Source organism: Harpegnathos saltator, unplaced genomic scaffold, assembly GCF_003227715.2.
Source record: "Harpegnathos saltator strain DR-91 unplaced genomic scaffold, Hsal_v8.6 scaffold260, whole genome shotgun sequence".
Classification (NCBI taxonomy): domain Eukaryota; kingdom Metazoa; phylum Arthropoda; class Insecta; order Hymenoptera; family Formicidae; genus Harpegnathos; species Harpegnathos saltator.
Window position 1 is genome coordinate 122,261 of NW_020230051.1, and position 23,059 is coordinate 145,319.

The 23,059-nt window shown below is 35.6% G+C and overlaps 2 protein-coding genes across 4 annotated transcripts in view; one reads left to right on the forward strand and one right to left on the reverse strand.

The window, feature by feature from the left end:
• LOC105189790 (uncharacterized) overlaps positions 1–8,906 on the reverse strand; it is a 53,919-nt gene extending 45,013 nt beyond the window's left edge. Inside the window, exon 1 of the mRNA XM_011152117.3 lies at positions 8,318–8,906. The gene's annotated coding sequence lies outside the window, so the exon portion shown is untranslated. The remainder of the gene's footprint in view (positions 1–8,317) is intronic.
• A 2,666-nt stretch (positions 8,907–11,572) lies between these two features.
• Positions 11,573–23,059, forward strand: part of Gdi (GDP dissociation inhibitor) — a 43,698-nt gene continuing 32,211 nt past the window's right edge. The window contains exons 1-2 of one of the 3 annotated variants that reach the window (XM_011152119.3): positions 11,573–11,760; positions 12,121–12,301. In XM_011152119.3, coding sequence (XP_011150421.1) covers positions 12,141–12,301 — 161 coding nt within the window. In that variant the 5' untranslated portion in view covers positions 11,573–11,760; positions 12,121–12,140. The other 2 variants (XM_025299309.1, XM_019844484.2) reach the window with 2 other exon arrangements.

The following is a 23,059-nucleotide window of genomic DNA, read 5'->3' on the forward strand; positions in this document are numbered from 1 at the left end:
ATGTCAGACGCAAAATGAATTTGCAGAATCATTAGGAATTGATCACACAACAGTTGCCAAAAGTTTAAAAGCATTAGGAATGATTCAAAAACAAGGAAATTGGGTGCCGTATGAATTGAAGCCGAGAGACGTCGAACGGCATTTTTTCACGTGTGAACAACTGCTCCAACGGCACAAAAGGAAAGGTTTCTTGCATCGTATCGTGACTGGCGATGAAAAGTGGATACACTACGATAACCCGAAGCGTAGAAAATCGTGGGGTAAGCCCGGTCATGCATCAACATCGACGGCAAAGCCGAATATCCATGGTTCCAAGCTCATGCTCTGCATTTGGTGGGATCAGCTGGATGTAGTATATTATGAGCTCCTCAAACCCAACGAAACCATCACAGGAGATCGTTATCGACTACAACTGATGCGTTTGAGCCGAGCATTGAAGGAAAAACGGCCGCAATACGAGGAGAGACACGATAAAGTAATTTTGCAGTATGACAACGCTCGACCATATGTTGCAAAACCAGTCAAAACCTATTTGGAAACGCTCAAATGGGAAATCTTACCCCACCCACCGTATTCACCGGACATTGCTCCTTCCGATTACTACTTGTTCCGATCGATGATTCATGGCCTGGCTGAGCAGCACTTCCATTCTTATGAAGATGCCAAAAAATGGGTCGATTCGTGTATAACTTCAAAACATGAGTCGTTCTTTCGACATGGTATTCGTATGCTGCCAGAAAGATGGGGGAAAATAGTGACTAGCGATGGACAATACTTCCAATGACATGTTCTTTACTAATTTTTTAAATAAAGCATTCATTTTCATGAAAAACAGCGAGAACTGATTCAAGTCCCCAATAATATTGTATTTTGCGTCCTAAAAAAAGAAAAAAAGGAAAATTAAACACTATAGCACTGCTAGCTTATATTCATTTGGCAGGATCACACAAAAAAAAGAACAGAATAAAAACAGAAGCGTAATAGAAAGGTTCAAATTTGCACTAATATGTATCACAAAAAAGAATTTAATTTTGCATTCATACTTGCTGAAACAATCCCATTTTTATTGGTTTCAAGAGTATTTTGATAATTATGCAATTTAGGAGATATAGTTCCAGTATTCTTGACTTTAACATACATATGTTGCCAAAGTTATCACTTTAAATAACATTAAAAAAAATTTTGTCGCCGCTCATTGTTTATTGAAAAAATATAAACAAAAACAATTCAATGATTATACCAGTTATATTACATTACGAAACAGACATACGGTAGAATAACTTAGTCAATGCTCTAAAAATAAAAAAATTTTAGCCGTTTAAAACAAGTTATGAATAAAAAAAGTTTGAACAATGTAAATTAGGTTCCATCCTAACCTAATCAAATCTAATCCTAATCCTAATCAAACCTATTTTCTTTTTTAACAGCGCAATATCTTATACTTACTTACTAGCTATCCCCCTCCATCTTTTTATCCTTTGTGGTATAAACGAAACAGAAAGTGATATAAACAGTTATAAACAAAATATAATCCCTTAGTATGGCTTTTTTCTCAATTGCATCGCTCAAATATAGCAATTGCTCTTGGTAAATCTTTGTTTTACCCGGTTCCAACAGCTTATAGCTTATAGTACAGCGCAAAAAAATTTGTATCTTGTGCCGTTTTCGAAGAAATAATGGTGTTATTATCTTAATATTAGACTAGCAAGATTACTCCGAAAAAAAATAGAAAAACAAATATTAGGTCTAGTAGTTAATTCTTTCCGACGAAATTTACACAGCTTATAGCAAAATTTGAAATTGAAATATTCTTCCGCTCTTTTGCGGTTTTAAAGTATTATATTAACATTTAACTTTTCAAAATGACATATGATTTGGCGATTGACATAACTTCAAATAATCAATAGTGTTCACGATGGTTATCAACAAAGAATATATTCGATATGCGATGCGTTTCGCATTTCATTTAAACAAAAATGCTTTTGAAGCAGTTAAAATGATTTATGCTGTTTATGGTGAAAATGTGATCGATCGCACGTGCCGAAATTGGTTTGAACATTTTCAAAATAGTGATTTCAATCTTTACAACCAATCACATTTGGTTAGACAAAAAAATTTGAAGCCGAGAAGTTGCAAAATTTACTGAATGTAAATACGACACAAATACAAGAAGAACTTGCGGAAAAGCTGGGAGTGAATTAGAAAGCTATTTGTGATCGTTTACATCGTATGAGAAAGATACAGAAAAAAGAGAAGTGGGTTCTACGAGCTAATTATTGACAACAAAAATCGCCGATTGACCACATGCGTTATCTTGCTCACCAGACAAGAAAAAAGATTTTTTGCACACAATTATAATTAATGACGGAAAATTAATTATGTATGAAGATTCTAAACGTAAAAAAGTATGGGTAGACGCTAGTCAACCGACAACATCGATAGCAAAACCTAAACGTTTCGGAAAAAAAGTTCTCTGTACATTAAGTTTTCCAAAAGTAACGGACTCCCCCCCTATCTCAGAATCTATGCATTATAGGGAAAGATAGTCCGAATAAAAGTTTTAGGGTTCATAAAGTTCTGCTTTTTATGACCTCAAATTTGACCTTGACTTCGACCTTAAAGGTCATTTGAAGGTTATTTGAAGATCAACTTGCGTTTTTTTAATGGGAAGCCCTATTTTTTATTACACTGTTTTTCTCTACTAATTTAATTTAAACAACTATTGTCTGAAACATTTTTTCATTTGCCTAATATTTTTTGAGATATTTAACACGTTGAATGCCACGGGTGTCACCGGTGACCGGCACTCAACTTGGCGGTAGCGCCGTGAGGGTCACCGGTGACCGGCGCGCCAAGGTTAGTAGAAATACATAATTAGAACAAATGTCAATACTTAAAAATTCTTCATTATTACCATCGTTACTATAATGGTTTGAAGAAATTAATGCAGTATAAAACATAAAAATAGTTTTATTTATACATGTTGTCGATAATATTTCACACATAATTGTATCGCATAATAAAAAATTCATCGTGGCGCCACGGGCAATCCCTGTAAAACTAGCGTGGCATTCAACGTGTTAAGGAAAACTTGATAACTTTTTCAATATTTAATTTACGATATCTCGCTAACTATTTGTCGAAAGAAAAAATGGTACTGGACCTTTTTGCTCTATTTGGTCTTAAGAATATATTGTTATTATAGCGCCCTGACTTTTGTTAACTTACTGACTTTTGGAAATTTCAAAATGGACAAAAAAGTTTTGTTAATTTGATCATTTTGAAATTTCCAAAAGTCAATAAGTTAACAAAAGTCAGGATGCTATAATAACAATTTATTCTTGAAACCAAATAGAGCAAAAAAGTCTAGTATCACTTTTTCTTTCGACAAATAGTTAGCGAGATATCGTAAGTTAAATATTGAAAAAGTTATCAAGTTTTCCTTAAATATCTAAAAAAATATTAGGCAAATGAAAAAATATTTCAGACAAAAGTTGTTTAAATTAATTGGTAAAAAAAGAAGGTGTAATAAAAAATTGGGATATCCATTTAAGAAAAGTAATGATCAGTGAATATCTTGAAAATGGTGCCATTTGTAAATAAAATAGTATAGTTGCTTTGTTTCCCTTGAAATCATACAACTTCTGTCCGAAACATTTCCTTCTAAAATGTTTGGCTTTCGAGATATTTTACCGGTCTGGGATTTTTTCTTCACCCTGTATATATTAAGTTGTCTAAAAATTATTGAGCCTTTGGAGGTCAAAATTGAGAATATATATATATATTGTTATTTGAAAATAACATTATGAAATCACATATGCACCATTTTGTTCGATGACTTTCTGCCATTTTTCCAGCAACACCATAATCCCGTCGCTATAGAACTTCTGTGGTTTCTGGTAAAAAAATTGTGACACGTGGTTTTCACAGGCCTCTTTTGAAACTAACTTAACACCATGCAAGTTCTGCAGAGACCGAAACAAATGATAGTCTGACGGTGCCAGGTCCGAGCTATACGGTGGATGCATTAAAACCTCCCAATTTCCAAGTTCTCCCAATTTCTGATGGGTCATTAAAGATGTATGCGGTCTGGCATTGTCAGCGTAGTATACGACACCCTTTCTGTTGACCAGTTCCGGCCGTTGCTTTTGAATTGCTAGGTGCAATCGCGCTAATTGTCGACAGTACAGGTCCGAGTCTATCGTTCTGCCTGGCAGCAGCAGCAGCTCGTGATGGATGTCTAGGTCATTGGCGATGTCATGACTGCTTACATGCTGGTCTTGCTCGATTTTTGCCAGAATATCATCCACTTTTTCTGTGATTGGTCGCCCACTGCGAGGAGCATCTTGGACATCGAAATTTCCAGAACGAAAGCGACTGAACCATCTTTTGGCTGTTGCTTTTGATAACGTATCTTGTCCATAAACAGCACAAATCCATAAACAGCACAAATATTCACAGGCCTGCGCAGCATTTGCGCCTTTATCGAAATAAAATTGTAAAATGTAGCGCAGTTTTGCGAAAAGTTCACTCGCCTTCACGGTGCAATATCTTACGTCTGATTATAAGAATTCCAACACTTTTTGTACGTCTATTAGCTTCAACTGTCAGCTGTCAAATGACGTTAGGCCTGACCTGCTGCGACTCATATATCCTGAGATTTGGGACACTAACGCTATCTCGTGCGCGAAAAGCTCAATACTTTTTAGACAACCTGATATATGTGTGTGTGTGTGTGTGTGTGTGTGTGTGTGTGTATTTACTTATTTTTTCATACAGAATTATGACGTAAATAAAATTTCGCGATTTTATCGAAAACGTTTGTAGTGTCCTTATCGTGATCTTGAAAAAGACTCTCAAGGTCAAACAAAAATCATCATTTTACATGTCCTTTGAAACCAAAGCAATTTTTGTTTCAAAAATTTCTCCTTAAAATCTCTTGTTTGCGAGAAGTATTGTATCATATCTTCCTTATTTTTTCAACTTGCACCCTTCGTATAAGTAATTTAAATTATATTGAACTAATTTTTTTTGCACATTTTATCTTTTTTTTGACTCCTAAATCAGATTTCAGAAGATGAAAACAATCGGCGTGTTACACTTGGCGAAGGTTACTTGTAAGAAATAAAATAAGTTACTAATCGACTAATTACATCACTAATTCTTTGTAATATCATTGTAACATATTGTTATGTTTAATTTAAAAATATTTTTAAAGAACACGAATCAAATGTAAAGGAAAATTTTAAATGCGCCATACGTTTTTCAAACAGCACCTGTAGATTATTATTTTATTTATAATTATTTATAATTTTATTTATAATTTTATTTATAATTTATCTCCCTATATAGATAACTCACACGTTTACGTTGTCAACACGTGTTTCTATGTGCGACGAAAATTATCATAATTTATGTAAACGTCTCACTCTGTTTAGAACGTTACACTTGTAACTTAAATTCGTATAGATTTCTGGATGTCAGATTAGATTCCAAGAAGTTTCTTATCACGCGCTACTACGATATCACCGACATACATTCGTGCAAAATTGAAGAAACATGCGTCAATGTTCATATATAACGCAGGTAGAGAATATTGCAATATCCTTTAACGCTTCAATCAACTCGCCGATAACGAGTCGTACGATAAGCGCGAACACGCTGACGTTGACAAAGTCGAATCTGTCGTCGTCGTCGTTGTCATCGTAGTGTACACGCAATATGGGCAAACGAATGAAATAGAGAACATTCGCATGAGTAAGTCGACACAGCCATGGTAATATCTTCTACCGGATTAACTTTGTTAGCAGTACCGACAATATCGCGTAAAATTACTCTCTGTTTCGTCGGTGAAATAAATAGAAGAAATGTCCCATGGGAAATACGAGGCTGACATTTCCACTTGAGACGAGTATCGCGTCATTAATCTTCTTCGAGCGGCATGAAAATGGAGGATTGCACTGTATTCATCGTTTAACATTGAAACATTTGATTATGCTACGTTATCTTATCATATTCCTATTCCATTTCATTATTCTTACTGTGTTTCACTATATTCCTCGTCTTGTGTATGATATTTTGTACTCTTATTGTCTGTTATATTTTATCAGGAAGTTGTATAGATCCAAGTAGGCTTTTATATTATTATGACATAAAATAATCGATAATGGTGGATATACAATTTTTTAATCATATTTTTTAATTAAAACACAAGTATCGTTTGCCGTTACTTCTTCTACAATTTAGTTTTCATTTGTGTTCTCTTGTATTGTTAAATGATATTTATTTAGCGACAATTAAGTTGTTGTTGTTGTTATTCTTATTAGTTATTATTATCATCATCATCATTATTATTATTATTATTATTATTATTATTATTATTATTATTATTATAAAGCAAATATACTATATTGAATTTTTTTTAATCATTAAATTTATATCATATAATAATGTAATGTACAATGTAAATTTTTTATTATATTAACGCAAAAACTAACTTGCTAAAAGTTACACTAATTTTTTTATATTACATTTTACATAACATGCCGTTTTCAATTTGGATATTTTCCTTTTGCATTTTTTTATTTCATCGTTTTACGCGATAAATATGAATGCCACATAAATGCCACTTATAGAAGCGATATAATCTTTCTTCTTATAGATCTACCAGTAAAATTGTTGCTAAATTTAAATACACTTGTATACCCGTCAGGAGAATATACAGAAAACGTCGAGTAATACTTTTGGGACAGATTTGTATATATCCGTCTCTCTAGGCCATAAGATCGCCTTTACTGGGTGCTCAAATCGATTTACGCGCAAGAATGTCTTCACATTCTAACAGTCGAGGTAATTTTACACAGTTGCATTCAGTCGAATTAACCGTTACTTGACGTCGACGACGACGCCGCAAAAACAAAGAATTACTCTACCTCTTTTCTACGATGGTGGCCCTTTTCCATGATGCTATCTGATTACAAGGGATTTCCACGCAACGTAGATAGCAATCGGCCGCGAATACATTTAAAAAGGAGCGGCTCGATGACACGCTCCAGGTCTCATGATGAGTTCTTTTTGCAGCGTTTTTATTTCTCATCGTGAAGTAAAATTATTCGCCAGGGTCGACAATTAAAGTACATCGCCATATAATTCCCGTCAGACCTTTCGCTTTTTAATTTTCGCTGTGTGTTTAAATTTGATCCGATCGATCGTCAAATTCCTTTCAATAACAATTATTACTAAGTAACGATTTTTTATAAAATTTAGGAACTAGCAAAATCTCTTTTTTGATTTTAAACATGCGGCAAGTCTTCTCAGACAGTACAAATGTCTAAATTATGCCTCGGAAATATGTAAAAAATGTTTACAAGTGGTATGTCTTTTAAACATCTTATAAGCCTTATTGTAGTGACATCTTTATTTTAAAATTGTTTCATATATGATATTCGAATTTAAATCTAGAGTTAGATTTGAGTTCTTTGATCGAATTACGACTTACAACATTATATCTGTAATAGTGATTCAAAATAAACTAAAAATCACGTTTAATTCTTTATTCATATTCTTTATTTTTAAATGTATTACTTGAAACTTATCCCACATAAGATAATCAAATCTAAATTTAGAACAAGATTTGAGTTTTTTACATGAATCATATAATGGTTATATTCTCTAAAATGACAGTACTAAAAATCTATAATACGTACAACTATAGATTTTCAGGATTGTTAGGAAATTTTAGAACACAGACAATATATATGCTATTACATTTGTAATCGTGATTCAACGGAAAAATTCATTCTGACTCTAAATTCAAATTGATGTATTTAATTTGGGGCAAGTTTCAAGTAACGACTATTAATACGAGCATCAATACGAACTTAATTAAATCGCGTGTCGAAAAATCAACGATCTCGTGTGGAAATCTCATCGGTCTTTCTCGTTACGAATAAACAGCTGACTTTCTTATAAAAGACGTTGTACGATGATGTCGATTAGAGTCTTTTGTTCGCCTCCGTGGCGGTTGGATGTGGTTCCTGTAACTACATATATTTTTGATCTTGGGGACTGCGTACGCATTGTCCCTGTTTCTCTTTTATTTCCAAAATCGTTGTGGTTGGCGTAGGAGGAGTATAATGACTCTGCTCAGAGCCATATATTGAATGAATGAATGAATGATGATGTCGACTATTACATTACGTTCTCGGAGTGCGAATCCGTACTTTAATGAGAAGATGAGGAAAACACGGCAAGCACGTATAACGGAAAGATTAAAGGAAAGAAAGAAAAAAACGAAAAAAAAGGAAAGAAGACTCACATTTTTTTTGGCTGCTGACGTAGTCCACGTGGCCTCGTTGAATCGTGCCGTTAAAAGCGTCTTCCGAATTCTCACATTTCTTCTGCTCTTTCTCACTCTCACTCCCTCTCCCTCTCCCTCTCTCTCTCTCTCCCTCTCTCTCTTGCACTCGCGTTAGCACGCGCGTCTGTTCCCGTGTCGAGAAAGTTGACGATCCTGAACAGGAAAACTCATTGCGTTGACGTGGTCGCGTACTACGTCGGTGGAGTAAGATACTTGGATGATAAAATGAAAGCAACGTATCCGCGATTTCCTTGTGGTGAAAAGACGCGTACAAGACACATGGGCTACGCAAGATCGTACAGTTGAAAAGCAACAGTGTCTCCACCGTCTCCGTTTTCAAAATTCGCGCATCACGACGGCGGGTTCGGTCTTATCGTCAGGACGGCTCGTACTTTGACGTTTCGTGTTATCGCGATTCACCACGATTGATAAGCACGACCGTGCGTCAGACGACTCACTCCGATTCAACCGCGGCTCAACAGCATAACCGCACGAACTTATCGCTGTACACATACTAATTCGAGCCACTTCAGTCGACGCATACCATGGCTATCGCGGGCTGCTTCGAAACTGGCGCTATCTGGTGGTAGGTAAGCACAGGATAGCCAACGGAAGAAACGAGAAAAGTTAATGCCACGACAGCGGCTGCAATGTCGCTAAGAAAGAGGTTAAGGCGGTTTCCATGAAAAACAACGATCTAGAATAATAGAATTTTATTGGTTCAAAACGAAGATAGTTCGAAGATTCGTTTGTTAAAGACTGACAATTATATTCAAATGCCAACTTGTGCTCAGATTAAATAATAATAATTTATAAAATTATAAATACCATTGTATAGCCGCAACATATTAACTTATATAGATTTAAATAAATTAAGAAAAACCTATAAACCAAAATAAATCTCAAATATATTGTGCACTAATCAATTTGCAAAAAGATGAGGGCTATAAATAATTTCGGGCGGGATGCGTATCATAAATTATCCCATCTCTTTCTACTATATTCTTCAACCACACTACAGATGGAGGAAAAGTTTCAATTTCCAGGTTAATCCTACATCTATCTTCACTCTTCATCATTTTTTCATCCGTTCGTGTAATATACAGATGATAAAGATTACTCGGGGTTGAGAAAGTTACTTTGTAAAAGTAATCTAGTTACAATTAGTTTCTTTCATTGAAAAAGTAACTAGTTACAGTTATAAGTTACTGACCTTCAAAAATAACAGTTATGGGCCTTCTACAATAAGCTACTAGTCATAAGTTGTAACCAAATTGACCAACCACAGTCGATTATTTTTGAAATAATCAATTGTGATTTGCCAATTTGCTTATAGCTTATGACTAATTGCTTATTGTAGAAGGCCTCTGAAGGCTCGTCTACAATAGCTGTAAGAGTAAGGCTATAAGGTTGTAAGACACGAAATGAAATATTTTCATTCGCTGACAGCTTACGTTACAGCCTCATAGCCTTACTCTTACAGCTATTGCAGTCGAGCCTTTAAAGCGCGGTCTACAATGGCAGTAAGCAGTAAGAAGTAAGCGTAAGCGGTAAGAAATAAACCAATCACAGTCGATTATAGCAAAAATAATCAACTGTGGTTGGTCCATTTTTTACTGTTCACGCTTACTTCTTACTGTTTACTGCCATTGTAGACGACGCTTTAAGCGTGGTCTACAATGGCAGTAAGCAGTAAAGAAGTAAGCGTAAGCGGTAAGAAATAAATCAATCACAGTCGATTGTGACAAAAATAATCAATTGTGGTTGGTCCATTTCTTACTGTTCACGCTTTCTTCTTACTGCTTACGGCCATTATAGACCACGCTTTAAAGTTATTTAAGAAGTAATAAGTCGTTACTTTTCAGTTACTTTTTTACAATAATTATACTATTATTTTAAATTTCATAATTATGTAAATTCCTTTAATTTTAAATAAAAGTAGTTTGTTGATTATTATATTCGTCATATTATATATAATTTTTACTAATTAAATTCATTAACTTAAATAAGCAATTCATGTTTATTTTTTAAGACTATTAATAACAATTATAAGACGTGAATGAGTTTGATGAGGATAATAAATATTAAAAATACTAAAAGTAATCTTAACATCAAAAATTAGATTCTTTTACTAAAATATATATTGATATTTTAAATATAAAGTCTTACACTTACATGTTTTCTTAAATTTGCACTTAAAGTTCTATTTGCACGAATAATTTTTTTGCCAGCACAAATTTTATAGAGAAATATTCGGTTCTTTCCAAATTTTTGCTATAACTCAAATATTTCTGCATATGCTGGCCATGGCATTTTATAATCTTTCTCCGAAGATTGAGATGTTTTATCCATCGCTTGAATTTTTGCATATAACTGAAACCAGCTGTGCAGCTCATTTCACGCTAAACGAAAGTTATGTTAATAAATGAGGATTGGCGACGCGCGGCGGAAATGTCCAATAGACGTACAACTTTTCTGAAAGAAATACAGGTTGCATTTGGAGAGATTATCAACGTTATTGCGTCATTTTATCCTTATTTTATATCTAATCAATGAAGATAGATGACGCAATAGTGCGTTTTTCAAATGCAGTCCGAATAACTATATACTTACTGGATATCAAGCATCGCATGTCGCGTTATCTACTAGTTCATCAGAAACTTCAGTTTAAAATATATAAAATAACTATTAATTTAGTTACTACAGTTATTAAACAAATGTAACTAAGTTACGTTACAGTTATAGATGGAAAAAACGGAACGAAGTTAACCCAACAAATACAATATTACATGTAACATTACATGTAACAATATTACATGTACATATAGTATTACATGTAACGTGCATGTTAGCTGTAATTTCCTATACATGTGTTATATAATAGTTATATTGTTGAGTTGGAAATTACAACTAACATGCACGTTATATGTAATATTGTGTTTGCTGGGAATATAAATATAATTATACTAAATATAAAAAATAATTATATTAAACTATAACTTCGTTATAAATAACAAATTTCTTCTCAATTCTGAAATGATTCTGATCGATCATTCACGGCGCGGGAATAATGAACTGAGTATCAGTCATGAATCCTTTCTTCTAGCGCGAAGTCGTGAAAAATGAACATTTTATAACGTAAAAGCATACGGGAATGTCCACATTTTACGAGTTCATTTTAGAGAAAGATTCATCATCGATACTCGCGTGCACGATGAGTATCGAGGATTTTCTTTAGAGCCGCCTCGCAATGCGCACCGACACGCGGTACGCGTCCTAGGGAAATGTCCGACGTAGCGCTACCGTCATCGCACCGCCGCGCGTCGTCGCGCCGCCGTCACCGCCACCGTCCGGCCGCTGCAACCGTCACCGTCGTTACCATCGCCGTCACGTCATCGCAGGTTCGTCGTCGTCGACAAAATAACGAGAGAACAGCGAGCCGCGTCTTACGTTTCGCCGTGTCGTTCACGCGTGCCGTGTGCGTATAGCCACGTAGCGATTGACCGCGTAGCGTTTCCCTGATTGCTGCGACGTCACAGAGGAAAGTCGAACGCGGCGAGTACGAGGCTCACACACATACACACATACACACACACACACACACACATATACACACACTATAGAAGCAGCTTGGAAACAGCCGAAGGTCTCTCGAGAGGGAGGACACGTTTTCGCGAATCGCATATATCGCACATTCGAGTCGCGCGACAGTCGCGAAGCACCGACCGACCGAGTGCTCTCTTTCTTGTTTTTACCGCTAGTGAGCCCCGTTCAGCCGAACATGAATGAGGAATACGACGCAATCGTGCTAGGCACCGGCCTCAAGGAATGTATCCTGTCGGGCATGTTGTCGGTCAGCGGTAAACGGGTGCTGCACATCGACCGCAACAAGTACTACGGTGGCGAGTCTGCCTCCATCACGCCCCTCGAGGATCTATTCAGGTGAGTGTTGTACTGTATTCTCTCGCCGTATCTCGTTCCCTTTTCGAACACCAGGAAGGTCCGAGAAATGCGTACCGGAGAGACGTCATGGCAGACGTACAGGACGTTTCTTTCCTGACGTATCTCACGACGGTCGCGTTATTCGAACCCCTCCTCTCTTCTCCCGTTTCCCTCCGCTTCGCCCCTGTGACACACCGTGAGTGAGAAACCGTCATCGTCAACGTCGTCATCAACGACAGTTGTGCCGCCGTGTATGTTATGACGACGCGATTAAGATTATTGATCTTGTTCCTTCCGTTTTGACGATCGAAATTTCGTCAGTCGATATATCTGCGAAGTCATACGGCGCAAAGCGAGAAAGAGAGAAAAGAGGAAAGAGGTGGCAGTGTAGATAATCACTGTGAAAGAGTAGCGGAAGGGAGGGAGTGAGAGATACGTTCCCGCAGGGAACGAACGCACAGTATCGTCCGAGCGGCGTCGCATAGGGAGGGGAACAGGACTGTATCGATTCCTGAGGCTGCATTTGCGCCGCGCGAATCGACGCAAATCGTCTGAACGTACACGGCCACTTTTTAATTTCTTGTCGCGCGATTAATCGAATTGGCTGGTATTACGTTCGGTGTCGGGATAATTGAAATGCTCTGCGCTTTACTTGTTCAGCTTCTACGGATGTTTCTGCACACATACTCAATATAATAACAATAGTTATTACAATAAAGGCTTGCTCTTAATTGGACTAGAACTGGAACTTCGTCTCTTTTTCCTTTCAACACCAGTTACATACTTGTTTTATTCTAAGAGCAAACAGTGCAACCAAGTTTAAGCTAAAAAGAACAGACCCAATATCAACACGATGCTTCCGTTTAGTTGGTAAAAGAGTGTGAGATAGTTTATTCTTCAATATTATTATAATCGATTATATCGGAGCAAGTTTTGATATATTCTTTATTGTTGTTATTATTGTTCTTGCATTCTTTTTCCAATTTCATTGCAGAACAATTTGTTTACTAGGTAAATTATGTGACAGTTTTTACGATGCCGCTTATAAAATTCGTTTTTCTTGGGCTATATGCTTTCTATAATAAAAAATAAATGTATATTTATTTTTCGGATACATGAGATGCAGGGAAGAAGAGTATAGAGGAAAGAAGATAAATTATATCGGGAATGTAAACACGGTATTGCTGATAAACTTTATATAATTCCTCGCAAAACAGAAACGAAGATGCCGTATTGATCTCTCTAAGTATAGTCGATGTTTCGAACATAGTTTACATTTATTTCGATAATTGTATAATTGAATAATATATATATATATTATACGTATATATAAATTCCTATTATTGTTATTAACTGACCGAAAATAGCGGAAAGTTCCATATTACCGAACGCAACATTACTCTTGGGTGTAGTAAGAGAAGTGGTGATGGTGAAAGAACAGGGGAAAGGGGAAGAGGATAAAATATCGATCCTGCAAGAACTCGATCGAACATCGTGAAATTGCAAGCTACGATCAATTAACCCTAAATGGTTGCTAAAATTCTCTTTTTGGCTGTTCTTCGTTGCGATTTCTCCAGCGATTGCACTCCGCATTGCAGTTTGCTTTTCTAGAATCCGACTTTTATCCCGACTGACTTTTAATTCACGCTTTACCGTCACCGTGACATTCCAAACTGACCTTTTTGTTTTTAATTGCATTTTGTACGCTTTTTATCCGTTTCACTTGAGAAGAGAGAGAGAGAGGGGGGAAGGGGAGGAGAGAGAGAGATGAACAATTTTTATTTTGTTTCACAAGTCGCGGAAAGCAACGTTAATATAACACATCGATCAGTAGCGTTAATATAACACATCGATCAAGTCCTGGGACTAACCAACAAATGGCGCCTCTAATAACAAATCCATATCATTCTCAGTTAGTACCAACCTTTAGAAGTTACGTGTCAAAATTTCATGATATTCCGACATTGTGTCATTGAGTTTAGTGATTTTAGTGACGCTACATTGTGTCACAAGTCGATGGTAACGATGGCCAAATTGCATGAGTTGAACTTCGAATTGCTTCCGCACCCACCGTATTCTCCAGATCTCCCCCAGCGATTATTGGCTGTTCGCAGACCTCAAAAAGATGCTCCAGGGAAAGAGATTTGGCTCCAATGAAGAAGTGATTGCCGAAATTAACGCCTATTTTTAAATCAAAGATCGTTCTACACGGCTGGCATAGAAAAGTTAGGAAAGCGTTGGAATGAATGTATCGCTCTTGAAGGAGACTATGTTGATAAATAAAGAAGAATTTTGGCAAACAAATGTTGTTTTAGTAGTTAGTCCCGGAACTTATTGATCGATGTATTATAATAATAAACTTTCCGAGGCGGCGGTCTATGTTGATTTATTTTTTTTTCATTTGTCAACGTCTCTTTTTATTTTTATGCATCATATTTTTCTCATTATTACTACACATCGCTTATTACACATTCTTACTACACATTTTTTCTCTTTTTCTCTTCCCTCTCATACTTCTTACCTCACTCTTCCCTCCTTCCCTCTCTCTCTTTCTCTTTCTCTCTTTATATATCTATCTATCTATCTATCAACTTTTGTGCAAATTCCAACATTCAATTTGTTTTTTACCTCTTCGTTTGTTCTTTCCCAGTGAACACAAAGTATCATCGATATTACAATGTCAGTTAAATCATATGGTATATAAAAAAGCAACAGTTATGTAATATACCAGATGATTTAGTTAACATTGTAATATCGATGATATTTTGTGTTTACTGGGTTGCTTTCATTTCAACCTCTTATCTACTCTCGTCTATTCTTTATCTTTTTCTTTTTGAAAAAATAATTGTCAGGTTTTACGATTACCTGCGACGTATACCTATAACACGATACGTATTTTATCATCTACGTTACACGATATCTTTAACTAGCGATATCTTTACGATAGCTTTAATAGTGAACCAACATGATTCAGTATATTTCGATGACGAGAGATATAAAATGTCTTTATATTGACACATATCGCATTGTTATCGACCGCGAAGAACTTTTTTCCATTATTAAAATATAAATGTGACTAAATCCCTTATAGATTACTGAATCGCTTTCGGCCTAGTAGTTGTTCGTACGTTAATTGTGTAGAAAACTGCGTAATCATGGCGACGATTATCTACCTCTTCTTCTTCGTTGTTTTAATTACGTATATGCGACAAGAAATTTCTTTACGAAATAATCGACTTTTAAGATTCTGTTGCACCACACACTTGTCAAATTTTTCGTAGAACTTCAAGCTGACTTAACTCTCGGACATTTTCCCAGCGTAACTTCAACCAGATTCACATTAATTTAATAATAAAAATAATTATACATTAATTAAATTCTCAATCCTGGATATTGAATATTGCAACTGACAATTTCATCGATTGATCGCCAACTCCAAATTAACGGATCTGTTATATAGGATGTACCATTTTAAATGTCCCAAGCAAATATGTCGAAAAATATGGAAGATACAGAAAAATGTTTCAGACAAAAGTTGTATGGTTTCAAGGAGGGTATAAAATAATTATATCAGTTTGCTTATAGATGGTGCCACTTTCGAGATATTTACTGATTATTTTTTTTTTAAATGGAAACTGTTTGATCTCAAGAATATATTGTACATAATACAGGGTATCTATAAAGTCCGACCCTACCCCTGGATCTCGGAAACGATTTTAAATATGGAAAGTTGTTTCAGACAAAAGTTGTAGGATATTGAGGGGGACACATAATTAAAATATGGACTTGACCTTGAGTGACTTTATCAAGGCCAGGTCAATGTGATCGATGTTTTCTTAAATGGAACCTCCTATTTTTTATTGCGTATTCTTATAGCCCTTGTCGAGACGTTTTCAAAACACTATCTATTTTTTGTGCAAGCCATTCCCAAGATATAAAGCTTCAAAGTTGACATACTGCCGGCATTCGCATTACTCAAGGTGTATCGCGTGGAGGGTGCACGGTCGGATTTATGCCTCTTGTGTGTGCGTGTGTATGTGTGTATGCGTGTGCGTGCGTGCGTGCGTGTGTGTGTGTGTGTGCGCGCGCGCGCGTGTGTGTGTGTGTGTGTGAACGGCAAGAAAATAACTAATGTAAAGGGAAGGAGAAGAAGAATGGTGGAGAGAGACAGAGAGAGAGGGGGGGAGATTTTTACTAAAGAAATACATACACACAAAATTGGTCCTTCTTAGGGCCACACACACGCACACACACAGTGAAGAGGGTTTGAAATAAAAAAAATACTAGAGTGTCGAACCGTGGGGTCCTTATCTCTACTGTGACACACACACACACACGCGCCCGCGCGCGCGCGCGCGGTATGTCAACTTTGAAGCTTTATATCTTGGAAATAGCTTGCGCAAAAAATAGATAGTGTTTTGAAAACGTCTCGACAAGGGCTATAAGAATACGCAATAAAAAAATACGAGGTTCCATTTAAGAAAACATCGATCACATTGACCTGGCCTTGATAAAGTTACTCAAGGTCAAATCCATATTTTAATCATGTGTCCCCCTCAATATTCTACAACTTTTGTCTGAAACAATTTTCCATATTTAAAGCCATTTCCGAGATCCAGGGGTGGGGTCGGACTTTATAAATACCCTGTATATGTTACAATAGTGCCTTAACTTTTGTTAACTTATAGAGTTTTGGAAATGTCAAAATCAAATTAACAAAAGTCAGGGCACTATTGTAACAATATATTCTTGAGACCAAGTAAAATAAAAAAGTCTAGTACCACTTTTTCTTCCAACAAGCAATTAGCGAGATATTGTAAGTTAAATATTGAAAAAGTTACTAAGTTTTCCTTAAATCTTAAAAAATATTAGGCAAATAAAAAATGTTCCAGACACAAGTTGTTAAAATTAATTGGTAGAAAAAGATGATATAATAAGAAATTGGGGTTTGCATTTAAGAAAAGTATGTAAAAGTAATAATCAGTGAATATCTCGAAAATGGCGCCATCTGTAAATAAACTGATATAGTTGTAGAAGGACAGCGTCAAGTCATAATGAACAGGGATCTTCCCCTATTTACTTTATTTATTTACAAGAAATTTACGGAAAATTTCTTGTTCAGGATATATAAGGTGAATTATTAGATTGACATTGAAAACATATGAGCAGAAATTGTAAAATTCGAATTTTTTCGCATAATTTGCTTACATACAGATTGAGAGAACGTTTAACAACGTTCGACAATCGAGGGCACACGTTTCTTTGTCGCCACTGAAATCACCGGAGTGACATTTTTAAATGCAACCTATAGCGATTATAGTTTATAAATGTTTAGGGAATTTTAGGGATATAATTAGTTTTCACCTTTAGATATTGATTAAATCTAAAAGTATGCCTAATTAATTCCAAGAGTTCATGAAATGCTTAGTGAATGGTTTTACTGCTGAACGCATACATTGTAACATCATAAGAAACAGCACGGCTGAGAGATAACATTCTAGACTACGTTGCTCTGCATTATTACTCGCGTTTCATAACGACTTTACCGTCGCATTCTTTTACAGCGATAATCACATAAGAAGCGAAATCAAGTGTCAAAAGTTCATTTTCTCTCCCCTCTCTTTCAATTCTATTCACATTCTACTTCCTAACAGTTACATTCACCTCTTAGTGGCACGCGGTATCGTCTCACAATAGAAAAGAGAAAACATATCCTATTTTCATCATTTGATATTTACACTCTTCGCATGTAGTATTCCACGAAACGAGGATTTCTACGACAGCATAAAAATTCGGTCGAGATTCTGGTAGCGCCGAATACACATAGAAGGTGGAACGGTCGAAAATTAGATGTAATTATGTATCTCGTAGGAAATATATTCGCGAGAAATGCTCGACAGATGCAACATGCAAAATGCGAATCATACGATGGCTCTCCTAGTTCCCGATTTTGTCAGTTTATAAATACAAGTAATGTGAATCTGGGCAAATAGAAAAAAATAGGTTAAATATACACATAAAGTCAACCTCCTCAAAAGTCCATGACCTTGACATATGTTATTAAAGACATGTTCCTCAGTGATATGCAGAAAGTTGCAGTTGTCGCTTATTGTTCATTAAAAAGTTATTAAAAGAAATTGAATATACTAGGAAAAAAAATTTAGTATCTCTAACAAAACTGTTCAGTTGAGGCATTTTTTAATAGCAACCAAATATCTTGTTTTATATAACAAAATATTTAGTTGTCTCAACTAAATATATTTTTCTGCTTTGTTCCCTGGACCAAATGATTTTGTTCTTAGACTTCATATATAAAAATTAAGCATTTAGTTATTTTATCCATAAAAATTATATAATAACGAAATATTATTGTACATAAACTAAAATAATGCCCATTGGATGCTAACTAAAATTTAGATTTTATATATGAAGAAAAAATTATAGTATTTTTAACGAAATTCTCATATAGTTAAAGCTTTTTGGTGATTATAACAAAAGTATTACGTTATACAAGCAACAAACTGTAATCAAACAAGATATTTGTTTACAGGAGCTAAACAGTTTTGTTGGGCCAGTTTTAACCAAATTATTTTGTTGTCACAACGAAATTTTGGTTCACGCAACAATACATTTTTCCTAGTATAGAATGTATGTGATTTTCGAACAACATAGATATTTTACTATTATAAAATGATCCGTGGTCGAATAATACATCTTGAATACATTAACCCTCTTATACATTAAATCTCGTACATATAAGCGAGGGAGAGGTGGAATCCCTCTCTCACATCCTTTCGTCAAGAAAATCCTAACCTAACCGAACTTATTGCATCTTTATATATTGTTAGATGTTGAAAAGATTGAAACCTTTAAAACCTATACTGAACAATATATGAAGATGCAATAAGTTGAGTTAGGTTAGAATTTTTCAGAATTTTCTTTTTCTTTTTTTTTTTTTTTTTTTTTGAATGGAGTCCCTCCCTCGCTTATATATCATATATTGTATTTCAAAATAACTTCTTGCAAGTTTTAGGTGTTAAACGTACACTGTGTCGAAAAATTATGCTCGATTAATAAAGCATCTTTTGTTAATAACTTTTTAATAAACAATGGCCGCCGGCAGAAACTTTTTGTAAGTTACTCAGGTCCTTGATAATATACAGCGTGTGGCAAAAGTCTGGAAACACTCAAATATCTCTTAAAAATGAATTTTAGAAAAAAACGTTTCAGACAAAAGTTATAAGGTTTAAAAAGACGCATTCAACGGTAATATCCGCTTGACCTTAGGTGACGTTGCTAAGGTTAGATCAAGGTCAACCTGATATTTGTAAATAGAATCCCCCACTTTCTATTATATATTCTTGTAGCTTACAGCTACCTCGAGAGCTTTTCAAAATACTATAACAAAGTTTTTTTTCATTAAGTACTTTCCGAGTTATGAGGCACGAAGGTTGCAGTTACCGCCGACATTAGCATTACCCAAGATGTACCGCGTGGAGGCTGCACGGTCGGATTTACATCTCGTGTGTGCGCGTGTGTGTGCGTGCGTATGTAAAAAAGTGAGTGAGTGAACGATTGAATGAGTATGCATTTACAAATATAAATGTTCGAATTGTTGGCCTTCTTCAACTTGACACTGAAGTGGTCGATTATGAAAGCTCTCCTATTAACATTTTCCAATGTTTCGGAGGTAATTAATGTCACTTCAGTGGTAATTCGGTGTTACAAATCATCCAAATTTTGAGGTTTTGTTTTGTAAACGCGATGTTTTAAATAACCCCAAAAGAAAAAATCCAAGGAATTCATGTCAGGATCGGGGTGGTCACTCGATTGGTCCTCTCTTTCCTATCCATCGTTCAGGAAAAGTGTCGTTTAAAAACTGGCGTACCTGCAATCCAGAATGTGGAGGGGCACCTTTCTCCTGAAACCAAACTGTATCAAAATTTAAACCGAAAATATTGCGAATAGCAGGAATAATATCGTTTCGAAGCATGGCAGCATACTTTTCAGCCGTTAGAATTCCATCAATGAAGAATGTACTTATTATGTGCGTTCCAACTATTCCCGCCCATACATAAGTTTTTTTGGATATTGATTGATACAGTTTGATTACGATCGGTCGTCTGAGTACGTACCGCTGGGTACAGTGTCAAATTGAAGAAGGTCAACAATTCAAACATTTATATTTGTAGACGTATACTTATTCAATCGTTCACTCACTTACTTTTTTACATACGCACGCACACACACGCGCACACACGAGATGTAAATCCGACTGTGCAACCTCCACACGGTACATCTTGGGTAAAGCTAATGTCGGCGGTACTGCAACCTTCGTGCCTCATAACTCGGAAAGTACTTAACGAAAAAAAACTTTGTTATAGTGTTTTGAAAAATTCTTGAGGTAAGCTACAAGAATATGTAATAAAAAGTAGGGGATTCCATTTACAAATATCAGGTTGACCTTGACCTGACCTTGGCAACGTCACCCAAGGTCAAGTGGATATTACCGTTGAATGCGTCTTTTTAAACCTTACACCCTTTGCCTGAAACGTTTTTTTCTAAAATTCATTTTTAGGAGATATTTGAATGTTTCCAGACTTTTGCCACACCCTGTATATGTATGAAGTTGAAGATTATCGGCGAAGTATTCCTTAATATGCATAATTATCGAAATTTTTATTAATAACTTTTTAATGAACAATGAGTGACGGCTACAACGTTTTGTATAACGCTCAGGAACGTGTCCTTAACAACATATATCAAGGTCATGCACTTTGAGGAGGTTGACCTTATGTGCATATTTACTAAAAATAGTTTGCTTTGCTCAAAGTTGTGCTCGTCTTAGACGTATATTAAAATGTAAAAAAGAAAGTGCGTCACTTTGCAAGTTTTGATCTCTTCTCTCTCTCTCTCCCGCCCTCTCGCCCTTTTCTCTCTCTTTCTCCGCCTCCTTGTCTCTTCCTTCTTTCGCCTCTCTCCCTCTCTCTCTCTCTCTCTTCCCCCTCTTCTTTTCTTCCCCTTCCCCTCTCTTCTCTCTTCTCCTTTTTCTTCTCTGTTCCCCTTTTTTCTCATCTTCTCTCTCTTTTTTCCCCGCTCTTTTTCTACCTCTTCCTCTCTCTCCCTCCTTCTCTCCCCCTTTTGCCTCTCTTCCCTCCCCCCCTCTCTCTCTCTCTCCTTTTTTTCTCTCTCTCTTCTCCATTTCTCCTTTTTTTGCCCTTTTCTTTCTCTTTCCTTTACCCTCTCTCCCTCGCTCTCCTTTTCTTTTGTTCATTACTCGTTCAGTAGCTCACCCATTCACTCACTCACTCACTTATTTCCTTCCGTCTCAAATAAATTATTGAGCGCACAGTTAATCCATCTGGTAGCTATCGCGATAAATTGTCAATCTTGTACGCGGGATATTGTTCAATCATCAAACGCTAGTTGAGTGATAAACGAATGCAACGAATATTGCATCGTGAACAACATTAAAATATTAAAAATCCAATGTGGATTAATTAATTGACTATATTACAGTGGCGGTTGTACAACTCAATATACTTCTTGTCGTTAGTAATTTTTACTTGCAATTTCTAAACATGTAGATAATGGTAATGGAAGTGAAAGTCCATTGTAAACTTCTAATTATAATGGTGAGAAAAAAGATTCAGAGCGGGAAGAAGAGGAAGAGAAGGAGAAATATCTGTTGGACACTTCGGTCGGAATAAGCATGCTCTTACGAAATTTTCATAACTTTATATATTAAATTTTTCCGCATGATAGGGACTGATATGGATAAATGAAAGCGTGAGCAAGCGAAACGCTCGATATCGCTAATAATCTTGTCAAGAAAAGTTACTTCTCTAATTCAATTTAATTAATATCATAAATATCTCTAAATAAAATCTAAATAGAATCTAAATAAATTTAAATAAAATTAGCTCAGATTTTGTTTTATTTTATGAAATATTTTGGTTTTTCATCTTGAAATGTCGTGAATATTACTATCCTCGTTATTATTACAAGACGTAACATAATATGTGACGTTCATTCCAAGTATAGATTTAACATTTACAATTTTATAGATATAGATTTAGACTACAAATATCACAAATATGTGTCAAGTGAAAATCTTGACGGCGAACAATGAATCTAAAGCTATCTGATGCTTACACTCACTGTGTAAACAATGTCTTTAATTGTTTTCATTCGTTAATAGCGCGAAAGAGTTTAAATGTTATAGAAAAAAAGTTCATATGAAGACTTAGATGCATCGAAATATTTACTGCTGGTATAAAAAGAAAGTTCAGACAAAATGAATTGAATGAGTGTATAATCTGTGACTTTCAGTGTTGACGAGAACTAAAATAAACTGATCAAGGATATCTACCAGGTATGTAAATATGAAGCCGGAATTTTTGTATAGAAAATATACGTTTATTGTATGAAAATGATAAAATATATTTTATTCGAAGTATTTCCCATCGCTAGCAATACATTTTTCCCACCTGTCTGACAATTTGTGGATGCCACGCCAAAAAAACTGTTGCTCTTTTGAGGTAAACCAGTCATCGACCCATTTTCGTACATTTTCGTAAGAAGTGAAGCGCTGCTCAGCAAGTGCGTGTCCCATCGATGCAAATTAGTAGTAATCGGATGGAGCCAAGTCTGGTGAATAAGCTGCATGCGAAAGTATTTCCCAACTAAACGCCTCAATCGTTTCCTTGACCAGTTTTGCTGTGTGTGATGGTGCATTATCATGAAGCAAAATCACTT